The 12,481-nt window shown below is 43.8% G+C and overlaps 1 protein-coding gene across 2 annotated transcripts; it reads left to right on the plus strand.

The window, feature by feature from the left end:
• The first annotated feature begins 273 nt into the window (after positions 1-273).
• Positions 274-12,268, plus strand: Med4 (mediator complex subunit 4). 2 transcript variants are annotated; one of them, XM_055609943.1, is made up of 7 exons: positions 274-416; positions 1,386-1,452; positions 4,688-4,858; positions 6,874-6,931; positions 8,361-8,447; positions 10,657-10,788; positions 11,591-12,268. In XM_055609943.1, the coding sequence occupies exons 1-7, from the start codon at positions 292-294 to the stop codon at positions 11,761-11,763; spliced, it is 813 nt and encodes a 270-aa protein (XP_055465918.1). In that variant the 5' UTR covers positions 274-291; the 3' UTR covers positions 11,764-12,268. The 2 variants fall into 2 exon arrangements, with proteins under 2 accessions (XP_055465918.1, XP_055465919.1); XM_055609944.1 differs by having other exon boundaries at positions 10,657-10,776.
• Positions 12,269-12,481: the final 213 nt, after the last annotated feature.

Consider the following 12,481-nt stretch of genomic DNA (forward strand, 5'->3'; position numbering starts at 1 on the left):
AATTCTTTCGTTTAGAAGCCTTCTATTGTTGCTGAGAAAACAGAATACCCAGGAGACTGGGCACTGTCTCTCATCCTTAGTCCAGCTGGGGATGCCAGATTGGAACGCACCACAAGGTCTTCTCTGCCCTGCAGATGGCGCTAGAACTGCAGTGCACCTCCGAGACGGTAGGCGGCGCCCCAGCGGAGCCGCCCCGTCGCGGCTTCCGTTACTCTTTCTTCCGTGTTCCGGTTCCGCCTCTTCCGCTGCTACTTCCCACTGCGCATGCGGCGCCTGTTGATCCGCGGGGCGATGGCGGCTTCTTCAAGTGGGGAGAAGGAGAAGGAGCGGTTCGGAGGCGTCTTGGGGATGTCAGGCCTTGGCAGTACGCGAGAGCGGTTGCTGTCTGCGCTGGAAGATCTGGAGGTCTTGTCGAGGTAACCGCGCCCTGGGAGCGTGCTCGGGTAGGGTCAGCTGTGGGCGCTGACTGGGGAGCGCGAGTGTGGTGGACGTGGGGTCTACTGCCGTCCGGGGCTTTGGGCGGCATTTCCTCACCAGCGGAACATCTCAGTGACAATGCCCTGGAACCCCAAGACTGTCCAAACTGCAGCAGCCGGTAAGAGGGCCAGATCCGAGGCCCCTCCTTCACGGACACTCAAGAGACATTTAAGTCACGTCCCCGGGGGTGCCAAGTGCTGGGATACTGTAGTCAAGGGGAGGAGGCTAGATGCCAACACGAAGGAGCCCAGGGTCAACAGGGAGATAGATGTGTAACACTTACATGGATCAGTTTTATAAGGGTTGAGCTGCAGCCTCCTGTAGTCCACGAATGGGACTCCTTTTCTGGTGGTAGCAGGGCAAGCTTCCCGAAGAAATGGGCTGCTTTCGAGCTCATCAAACTCGTTAGGCGGCTGGTAGATGGCCCATCATCCGGGAAAGCTTGGAAACCGTCATGCATGACATGGTGGGGCGGCTGGTGTGGGGCTGAGATAGATTAAATTGGATGTCATTCTCCATATTGTCTTGATAGCCTCACATCCATCAGTTGGAGCCTTGAAAGGGAAAAACGGTCACCATCATGGCCATCAGTACTATCTTACAAGGAAACATAATTTACGCAAATGGCAGCTCTACCGGATTTGGCTTGCAGACCCACAGTCCAGTCAGGCGGTTTTCTTGTAATTCACAACTGAGCCTTGGGTGATCATATGCTGTAGATGGTGAGTGCTGATGTGTTTACAGTCACCACGAGTGTCCAACATGCTAGGTGTACCATGAACCCAACAATCAGCTGTGTTCGCTATGTTGTTAAGGTTTCAGTAGGTAGCCCAGGCTGGCCACAGTCCTCCCAATACTGAGTTTCCAGGCAAGCACCACCATACCCTGATGGTTGTTTTGTCTTTTAGAGAACTTATAGAAATGCTGGCAATTTCAAGAAATCAGAAGCTGTTACAGCTGGAAGAGGAAAACCAGGTAAATGGTTTATTTTTTTAGTTAAAAAGATTATTAATGCCAGACAGTAGTGGCTTACACTTTTAATCCCAGCACTAAGGAGGCAGAGGCAAGCAAATCTCTGATTTCAAGGCCAAGTTGGTCTACAGATCGACTTCCAGGACAGCTAGCACACACAGATAAACCCTATCTCAAAAGAAAAGAAAAAAAGATTAATGTTTGAGGGTTTAAATTTTGTGTGAGAACAGGATACTGCTTGAAATCTTTAAACTGATACTTTTTCTAGCATAGTTTTTTTGGGGGGTGGAGGGGTGCACTGGTTTCCGAGACACTGTCACACTATGTAACCCTGCCTGACCTGGAACTCACTCTGTAGACCAGGCTGGCCTCACACTCACAGAATTGGCCTGCCTCTGGCTCCTGAGTGCTGGGAGTAAATGTGTGGGCCACTCTCCCCTGCATATTGATACTTTTCTGCACCACTTATATATAGCACTGTGCTTGAGGAAGTTCCTAGCACTGGCACATCCCAGGTATGTATACCTCAGTGAGTTGAGGTTCTTCAAGTTCTAGATATGAATTTATACCTTTACTTTTGAATTAATCAATAAAGCCCTGTAAAACGGACAAAAAAAAAAAAAACAAAAAACAAAAACAGTATGTTAGAGGAAAGTTGTTACTGCAGACATCTGTCTGTTGCTGATTTATCCCAGTGAAACTTGAAATGAATGGAAATCAAAGACCATATCGTTTTTAGAAGCTATCTGTACTGTTCCGTTCTTCCTAACTTTCTGCAGTAGTTAGATGCATTTTGTTTTGTTTTTCTGATTAAGAAACTTCTTTTTCTTTCTTTTTTTTTGGGGGGGGGTGGCAGTAGGTTTCAAGACAGGTTTTCCCTGTGTATCTTTGGCTATCCTGAAACTCACTCTGGTCATCCTAGTTCATGAGAGCTGGAGAGTTGGCCTTGCCCCTCATTGGCCGCAGCCCTAGGGAAGAGCAGGAGAGAACACTTCACTGAGACAGCATGGTAGTGCTGGTCCTGGTTGAGGGACACGGGTGAGCCAGCCCCAAGGGCAAGAGCAAGGGAGAGCTGGCCTCTCCACTCGTCTGCTGTGAGGCGAAAGGGTGCTGGGGTGATGCCTTCTGCCTCTCCCCCTCGCCACCTGCAGTAGTTGGAGAGCTGACCCCTCACTGGCTGTAGTACTCAGGAGAGTGGGCCCTGCACCTCCCCTGGGCCACACAGTGGAGCTGGCCCTCATGGAGAAGGCATGGGTGAGTCTGCTCTGCGGGTATTAGAGCAGGTTGGCTGGAAGTTCCTTGCAGGCTGGGAGAGTGGGCCCTGTACCTTGACTGGCAGCACAGTGGAGCTGGCTCTGGAGGCATGGGGACTGGTGAGCTAACCCCTGGGGCATGAGAGCAGGAGAGGTGACCTTGCCTCCTGCCGATGGTGGCACTGGGTTGCCTAACTGGAGCAGTTCTGGAGAGCTTGCCATGGTAGTACAGGTAAAAGAGAGCCAGTGTGCTCACCAGCTAAGCTACCACCCAGGCCCAGATTTGGGGGCTCTGAGTTTGCCTACCCCCAAATCTGTATCATCTGCAAACAGCTAGGACATGGGAAAGGGCCAGTCCTGTTGAACCAAAGTTTCAGGAACTCTACGACACAGGGCAACAACAGGATAACTGGGAGAAGTCCCCATGAGGATCCAATAGTCATTGAGTCACAGAAGCCAGAGCTCTTGAGCCAGACCAATGACCCATTACAATGAACATTTACAAGTGAAGATGTGTGGATAGAGGGATACACTGTAGGAAACACTGTGACATACAGCTAACATGATGAGTTGCTTTCTGTGCTTTGTCTTTGTTATTGTTTGTGTGTGTGTGTTTTGTTTTAAGTTTGGAGTGGGGGATGCTGCAAGGGAAAGGGCAGATGTGAGGGGAAGGGAGATGAACAGGACTGTAGTGCATGGTGTGGAACTCAAGAAGAATCAATAAAACGTTAAAAAATTCCCTCCTTATCCTTTAGATTGCATTGTCTTTATGTTAAGAGTGATGTCTAATTATTGATCTATGAAAAGTAAAAAGTGGGTTTAAATTTTTTTAAAAAGGCATATACCTCCAGCAACACCACCCAGCTCTTTTTCTTTTTTTAAAATAATTTATTTATTTTTTATTATATGTACATTGGTGTCCTGCCTGCATGTATGTCTGTGAGGGTGTCGGATTCCTGGAACTGGAATTATAGATAGGACCTGCCATGTGGGAATTGAAACCAGGTCCTGTGGCAGAACAGCCAGTGCTTTTAACCTCTGAGCCATCTCTATAGCCCCTTTTTTTCTTTTCTTTATTTTTTATTTTTTTTAATGTGGGTTTTTATGTAGCCCAGGCTTGCCTTAATGGGTTTTTTATGTAGCCCAGGCTCGCCTTGAACTTACTGCTTCTCCTGCCTTTGCTTCTGTGCTGGAATTACAGGTGTGTTCACCATGCCTGGCCTGCTGAGCTCCTCTTGTATGTTGTAACCTGCATTATATTATATTCAGAGCAGTTGGCATATGATAGGTGCCATTAGTGAATCGTTCTTTCTAGAGGAGAAAATAGGCTCCTCTATTAGGAGAGGAGAAAATAGGAGAAAATAGAGAGTAGGGACCTTTCCTGGTCATACTGCCAGCAAGTGAAGGGCTGCAAACCATATCCCAGGGCTTTTGTCACATAGTAATCTTTGTGGCCTTTTTGCCATATCTGCATACCGTCCATTTATTTTACTATTTTTTTTTTTCAAATCACCTCATTTTCTAGGCTCTCTACTCTAAGCAATACTGTGTGAAATTACAGTTTTAAATGTATCCTAGTTATAGCTTCTATTATATTAGTGAAACTTCTATCTCAAAGTTTTTGGTGCCAACTAAAGTTGCTTCAAAGCATTAGATTTTGGAAGAGTTTTTATTCCATTGTATGCTTAAGAATAAAGTTTAAAATTTTATCTTTGGAAGATGAGTAAACCTGAAACTTGGCATGGCACTACTTCTGAAAGATTTGTTCTGCATGGAAGAGGAACAGAATGAATGGAAATTCTTGATATTAAGACTGTTTCTCAAAATTTCCACAAATGGGCTAGGTATATTGTTAATGCTGATTAAGAATATTTCCAGGTGTTAAAATTTATAAACCTAACTAATCAGGTATGGATTCTTTGTCTCATTAGTGACGATAGCCTTTATTTTCCTGTTGTTTGATGGAATCAACTGTCATTTGACAGGTCTTGGAGTTGCTAATTCACCGAGATGGGGACTTTCAAGAACTAATGAAATTAGCGCTTAATCAGGGGAAAGTCCATCATGAAATGCAGGCTTTAGAAAAAGAAGTAGAGAAGCGAGACAGTGATATTCAGCAACTGCAGAAACAGCTAAAAGAAGCAGAGCAAATACTGGTGAGTTGACTATGATTGATCCTGAAGAGAGGGGAGCTATTTCATTCTCTTCTGAAAGGTCTGCTGTCATATTTTGAAGGGGAAAAAACACCTTGTTGGTTTTTTTTAATTGCTTTATATTATTTTACTTTATGTGTATGACTGTTTTGCCTGCATGTACTCATGTATGTGTATATACATACATATCTAATATGTATGCATATACTTACGTACACGTGTCTGATGCCTGTAGAGGCCAGAAAAGGGCATCAGATCCCCTGGAACTGTAGTTTCAGGTGGTTGTGTGAGCCACAGTGTGATTACTGGGAGTGAAACCTGGGTCTGCTGGAAGAGCAGCAAATGCCCTTAACCACTGAGCCCTCTTTCTAGGCCCCAGCTCTTTTATTTGACAGGAGTGGGTTTCACTCTGTAGCTACCTATGACCTCAAACTTGCTGGCTGTCCTCTTGCCTCAGCTTCCTTAGTGCTGAGATTGCAAGTGGGAATCACCAGGCCCAGACAAGTTTCAAAGTGACATCCTTCCATGGTTCAATGAAATCCCATTATCATCCACCCTCCAATTTATCTTCAGATGGTCTGTGTTACTTTTGAGCTATATATTTTATTTAAATGTTTTAAATTACAGAAATAGTAATTATGGCCTGATTAAGGTTTATATTAATAATCAAAAATCTCTAGTTTATGAAATATTTTGTGTCAATAAACATGTACTAGTTTCACAAATTCTTTAAAATTTCATGAATTTACTTGCTTTTCCATCTTAAGGTAGGTGAATTTGTTATCAATCAGGGCTCTATATTAGGTTTTGTTTTTCTTTATTTTTTAAAATATTTTTTAATTTACATTTTTAAAATAAAATATTTTTATGTGTGTGAGTGTTTTGCCCCTATAAGTGCACAGAGGCCAGAAGAGAGCATCAGGTCCCTGGAACTAGACTTACAGATTATTTTGAGCTGCCCTGTGGGTATGGTTGTGGGGAACTGAAGCTGGGTCCTCTGTAATTGGTCCTAACTGATGAGCCATCTCTTTCAGCTTCTTGCCACTTTTTAATTTTTTTTTTTTTCCTCCACGTTGAGACAGGATCTTCCTATGTACCTCTGGCTAGACTAGAATTCTCACGGTAGACCAGGCTGGCCTCAAACTCAAAGCTCTCCACCTGCCTCTGACTTCTGGGTGCCAGGATTAATGGTGTGCACCACCTTGCCTGGCTTGGCTACTCTTTGAAGAAATAATTTATTTGCTTTGATGCGTCCAGTTAATTTGCTAACTGCTAATATAACTGTCCTGCAGTTGCATTGCAGCAATTGAGTTAGACCCTCATGGTCCAGTGCTGCTGCCAGTCTTGCTCTCAAGAACAGCTTACAAGTGTGTCACACTGGGGCTCCAGGAAAAGGAGCCTGCGTGGCTTAGGGTAACACAGATCCCCCAGAAGAAGGAACACTCACAAGTAAATGCTTTGGGGTTTTCTTTTGATTTTAAAGTAAATGCTCTTAAAAATATTTTCTCTTATGAAAGTAATATTTACTTACCAAAAAATAGGGAAAAGTAGAAAAAATAAATAAAATTTGTCTTTGTCTCATAGCTCAAAAAATGGCACAATCCACATTTTGGTCTTTTATTGTGTTTTTGTTTTTGCTTTTGTTTTTCTAAACAGGATTGCACTATTTCTTTTTGAGTTCCATGCATACTTTTTAATTGTATCCCCTCACCTTCTGTCCTCCCACCCCAACCCCCACTTAAACCTTTCACCCCCAGTATTTTCTCCCTGTACTTTCACATAATGTATTTTTAACAGCTACTTATTAGTGAGAAACTGAGTCATGAGTATATTTCTTCCATTAAATATAATTGTGATGTAAATGATATTAAGTAATGCTTCAGAAGATCACAGGTAAATTTCAAGGATTTCCATGTCTTGCAATTTGTTTCTGTAGGTGAGTAACCTTGTGAATCAGTCTAAAAACTGTGCTTGGTATAGTTAAGAATAATTTGTATTTTAAATTTTGTTTAAATTAGGCAACAGCTGTTTACCAGGCAAAGGAGAAACTCAAGTCAATAGACAGAGCGAAAAAAGGTTGGTACCGTGGGAAGGCTGGCTGACCTGAAAAGCAAGTCAGTGTCTCAAGGTGCAGATGAAGGATGGAGGAGATGCTGCAGTGGTAAAAGTTTGTGTGTGATTCCCTAGGAACCACAGAAAGTTGTGTATTTGTCCAAACTCACACATTTTCACATACACAATCATACATTCTCACATTGTTCACACATAAATAAAATTAAGTTGATTTAAAATACTGCTAACCAGGCTGTGGAAAGGATGCCCAGTAGTTACTCATTGTATGTTGTGTTCTTGCATTGTAGGTGGCATCCCGAAGAGGGTGGGTGTCCCTTACAACCCCCCTCTAGTTTATGAGTAATAATAGAGCCAGGAGCAGTGGCACACGCCTGTAATCCCAGCACTCAGGAGGCAGAGGCAGGTGGATCGCTGTGAGTTTCAGGCTAGCCTAGTCTACAAAGCAAGTCCAGGACAGCCAAGGCTACACAGAGAAACCCTGTCTCGAAAAACAAAACAAAAACAAAAAGCAATAATGGAAGGGAATTTGCTTTTTATCTACATGGATAGTGAGACAACTGTTGAGAGAAAGAAAGAAAAGCAGGGTTTAAGCTGGATCTGAAGGCTAGGCAGAAAGAATGATGGTGAGCATGCCGTTAAACTGAGAAGGAAGCAATGAAGTCGGAGACCATCAGCCAGTACACTGCCTGCCCTCCCTCTCCTTGTATCGTGAGCCCACTGGTTCTTCTAGTTCAGATACAGAGAGTGAAGTTATAAGGTTTTGGCTTTAATACTTAGTGCATTTGGTTTACATTTAACTACCTGATTTGTTTGCTGCTTGCCAGGTTGGAATCTCCTTTCTGATTGATATATGTGAGGAAGGAGCTAAAATTCTCTAAGAGATGGGTGGGCTTCTGTAGCAAGAAGCAAATCTCTAGGAAAGTGGCCAAGCCTATGGGTTGGGACTGGTTAGAAGTCCATACTGCTTTTCAAAACAGGTCTAGAGTGTGTCGAATGAAAAGCTGTTCCCGGTCCTGGTAGGGGACTGCTGTTACTGTTTGGTGCAGTCGTCTCTGGCCTCTTCCTTGGTTTCACACAGAGGATGTGCCCTGCTGGCTTATCAGCAGGGTGTTGCTGGAACGAAGAGCTTTCGCCTCATTTGACTGTGCTCACTGTGGCCTTCAGATGAGTTCTGCTTTGGGTGGCAACTAGTAATTGAGATTACTGAGTGTTATGCTGGCCTCACAGTGGTGGTAGCTGATTTTGCTGAATGGCTGTCTTGGTTCTTTAGTTTAGGAATAATCATGATATGAACCTATCATGAATTAGCAGGCATTAGGGAAGAGAGTAATCTATTTCCTGATACTTGAAATTAAGTATGCTGTGTGGCTAGGATGTATGCTCTTCTGAACTTGTGTTTAATGGTCTGAACTATTCTGTTTTCTCAACTCAGGTGCTATTTCCTCTGAAGAAATCATAAAATATGCACACAGGATTAGTGCAAGCAATGCTGTCTGTGCACCACTAACCTGGGTTCCAGGTAACAAGCTTCTCCTTATATCAGATGAGTGCAGGTTTCAAAGGACAGAGTGTCTAAATAAAACTATTTAAATGTAGGATGTCCTTATCTAAAATAACATCTGCTGTGTACAGCCATACGACCTTGAATGTGATCTCATCTGATCTCAGAAGCTAAGCAGGATCAGGCCTGGTTTGTCCTTGGATGGGAGACCACCTGGGAATACTAGGTGCTGTAGGGTCTTAAAAAAAAAAAAAAAAAAACAGATGGGCTGGTGCACATCTTTAATCCCAGCATTCAGCAGGTGGAAGCAGGTGGATTTCTGTGAGTTTGAGGCCAGCCTGGTCTATAAAGTGAGCCTAGGACAGCCAGGGCTGCTACATGGAGAAACTTGTCTCAAAACAAACAACAACAAAAAAACAAAAAATAAGATAACATGTGCTAATAAAGATATTTTTCTTCAGTGTCATAAGTGATGCCATCTGTGAATCCACTCCCTCTAGGGTAGCCTCACAGAAGCACTGCTCAGACATGTTTAATAGCTACTGCCAGGTTTCTTTGTGTATACCTGTAGCTTTCCACTTGCCTACCTAGAGCATGGAGGGGTTCTTTATCTCCATTTCTGTTACATTGATTTTGCCAAGCAATGATGGCAAATGGTTTTTCCATTTTATTTTTGGTGGTATAGGTTCATCTGTGACACTTCTAAAGCAATAGGTTTATATACTTGTGAAACCCAGGCTGGCTAGAAGCCAGTTCTTTAGTGCCATTGTATTTCTACAAAGAATCAGGCTTAGCAACAGCCACAGAACACCCAATAGCATACACAGGCCTGGGAAGAGCTGGAGAGTTAGAAATAGCAGAGAGCAATACACTACAGTCACAGCATTGTAGATCAAATACGCAAGCTGTAGCAGCAGCCTCTTTGGAGGATGGAGAGCTTCGGCTCAGCTCTGGGCACTTCTGACTGCTGTCGCTGAAAATACAGATAACAGCTGCAGTGTGGGGATAAGTAACTCATGGGGTCGGTGAGAAACATTACCAAATCTGGGTGTGTAGGTTTTGATGGGAAGGCAGCAAATTCTCTTGATAAAACTAGAGAGGTATAGGAATTCGTCCATTCAGTTGCTTGTTTCTTTGTGACAGTGTTTTCTGTATCTTAAGACTGCCTCCATCTTCCTATATATCTGAGGATGACCTTGAACAGTGCCACCTCCTCTGAATTGCCTCCTTGCTGTCCTGCTTCCACCTTCCAAGTGCTGGGCTACAGGTGTAATTATGGGTGGCGTGCCTCCCCCCCCCCCCCCCCCAGCTTAGGGACTGGTCAGACTTGGAAAGGTTGGCAGGTGAAAGGTTATCGATTACACAATCTTAGTAAACATTCCAGTCCTTTCTAACATGTAAGTATTCTGATCTCTTCTCTCTGAGTATGCATCATTGTTAAATTTCTCACTGGGAAATAGAATTAAGTTGGAAAAATTAAGACTGTTATAATTTACCTAAGTCATCATTTGGAATGTTTGCTAAAATGGCTACTTTTTCTTAATTTTTACAAAACATGCATAATAGTATATTCCTGGGAGGATTCTGAGAAGAAATAAAAATGTATGCATTTTGAAAATTAATGTAATGGAGGCAGTGGTTAAGAGCACTGGTGGCTGCAGAGGACCTGTTTTTCATTCCCAGTACCCATATGGCAGCTCACACCTGTCTGTAACTCTAGTTCCAGGATTTCTGATAATCTCTCACAGACATCCATGCAGGCAAAATATCAATGAACATGAAATAAAAATAAAAATTTTAAATAAATGTATTATACTTTTGACAAGTAATATAATAAATTTTCATTTTCCAGAATTTTATTTTTCAAGACGATTTCTCTGTGTAGCCTTGACTGTCCTGGAACTCACTTTGTAGACCTGGCTGGCCTCTAAAATCAGAGAATTCTGCCTTTCTCTGCCTCCTGAGGGCTGGTATTAAGGGTGTGTGCCAGCATGCCCAGCTTGAGAATTTTAAATGTAACTTTAGGCAAGGTATATTGATACATATAAAGACAACTACTGAAGAGGCCGAGGCAGGGTTGCAAGTTTGAGGCTGGCATGGGCCACCTAGTGAGACCTATGTCACAAAGAGCTTGTTTTTTTTTAGTGTGAACCAAGGAAAGCCAGTACTTTAAAGAACATAAAAGCTTTTCTGAAGCTTGAGTTAAAAGCTGTCTTTATTGTTTTAGGAGACCCTCGGAGGCCATATCCAACTGATCTAGAGATGAGAAGTGGCTTGCTGGGCCAGATGAGCAATCCTTCCACCAGCGGTGTCAACGGCCATCTCCCCGGGGATGCCCTCGCCGCAGGTAGACTGCCAGGTAATGCCAACTGGAGGCTGTTTTCAGGCGGACTGCGGGCTTTCAGAGGTGCGGAGAGGTGCCAGGGAGGCACAGGCTAGCGGCGAACACCGAGACCAAGCCATGTGTTCCAGGTTCCCTGCCAGTTTATTGTTCTGTGCTTGCGTCATCCACCCTTTGGTGGCTCATAGGACACTAGCCTGAGCCCTTCTGTCCCTCGTTTGTGTGTCCTGCCACCCTCCCAGACACTGGCCTTCCCTTTTTATGACTACCCTGAAGAGCAGGGTATTTGTAAGTTGTGAGGCATGCTTACAACATGCCTTGCAGTTGTAAGGTATGCTCCCCAAGTAGAGCAAGCACGATTTGTAGGTACCGTGTTTTAATGTGAAAGAACCTTTCTAAGGAGAAAGGACACAAATGGGGGACTGCTTTCTAAAGCCCATTTTTAGCTGTCACTTCTGTGCTAAAGTGTGGATTTGGAAACTATGTTATTAATTCCCACATATTCCTTGTCTTTCTCATTGCACTTGTGCTAAACTGTCAGTTACAATCCTTTTGAAAGACAACATCAGTAACTTGAGTAGGAAAATTGAGTTATAAACTAGTGACGATATGAATGAGTAGTGTATATATGTAAGTATAATGTGGCTGGAGTGTAGATGGATGTAGTTTGTGTGTTTAGCATTGTGAAGCCCTCATCTTGTTGGATCTTTGCTACTACAAGGTAGGTGGGTAGACAGAACGAAGTTACTTCCATAAAGGGAGGGGGACTGAGGAGATTACAAGTAGAACTGATGTCATGTGCTTCTCTTCTTTTCTCCAGATGTCCTTGCTCCACAGTACCCATGGCAGTCGAATGACATGTCTGTGAACATGCTACCACCAAATCACAGTAGTGACTTCCTGTTGGAGCCTCCTGGGCACAACAAGGAAAACGAGGATGATGTTGAGGTTATGTCAACAGATTCTTCAAGCAGTAGTAGTGACTCTGATTGAAGAAGGCAGCGCGCAGACTCCAGTACTGCAGTTCTGTCAAGAGGAATGCCAGCCACGGGCCCCTAAGGAGCCGCCCAGTAAAAACCATAGTGGGTTCTCTTCCTAAAGCCCAACCCCCTGGGTTTCTGTCACCCGTTAGACAAATGTTTGAGGGTTACTCAGAATTGCTGTCGTGTTGGGTTTGTACACAGCAGTTCTGTACTGAAACTGGAGGAGAGTCACATGCAACTCATGGAGTTACTTAGAAACGGCACTGAGCCAGGCGCGGTGGCTCCTTCCTATGGTTCCAGCACCAGGGAGGCTGTGAGTGTCAGGCCAGCCTGAGCCACAGAGTAGGCTCTCCCCTATCAGGGCCACAGAGCAGCCCTGCCAGAACAAAGGCATGGAGCTCCAAGTGTGTGATAGTTCAGAGTGCAAGTGCTCACTTGAAACGAGTCAGCTGATGTTTATGTGGTAAATACTGTAATTTGTGTAAATAAACTTGCTTTTGTTTGTATTTTTTTAATTTTTTCAATTTTTCTTTTCATATATGTTTTATTTAGGTCCACCTTCAGTGTAGGAAGGAAACTTTTTAAAATCTAGTTGCATTTTGGGTGGGCAGTGGGGGCACACCTTTGACTCCAGCACGCAGGAGGCAGAAGAGGTAAGCAGATCTGAGTTTGAGACCAGCCTGGTTTTCAGTGTGAGTTCTGGGAGCCATGATTACAGAGAAGCACTG

This window comes from Psammomys obesus, unplaced genomic scaffold, assembly GCF_907164565.1.
Source record: "Psammomys obesus unplaced genomic scaffold, mPsaObe1.curated_primary_1811, whole genome shotgun sequence".
NCBI lineage: Eukaryota > Metazoa > Chordata > Mammalia > Rodentia > Muridae > Psammomys > Psammomys obesus.

Excerpts from the sequence above, each read along its gene's own strand:
- Med4 (XM_055609943.1), top strand. The coding sequence starts at position 292 with ATGGCGGCTTCTTCAAGTGGGGAGAAGGAGAAGGAGCGGTTCGGAGGC. Across the intron at positions 6,932-8,360 it reads AATAGACAGAGCGAAAAAAG|GTGCTATTTCCTCTGAAGAA; the intron begins GTTGGTACCGTG and ends TTCTCAACTCAG. Across the intron at positions 10,789-11,590 it reads CGCCGCAGGTAGACTGCCAG|ATGTCCTTGCTCCACAGTAC; the intron begins GTAATGCCAACT and ends TCTTTTCTCCAG.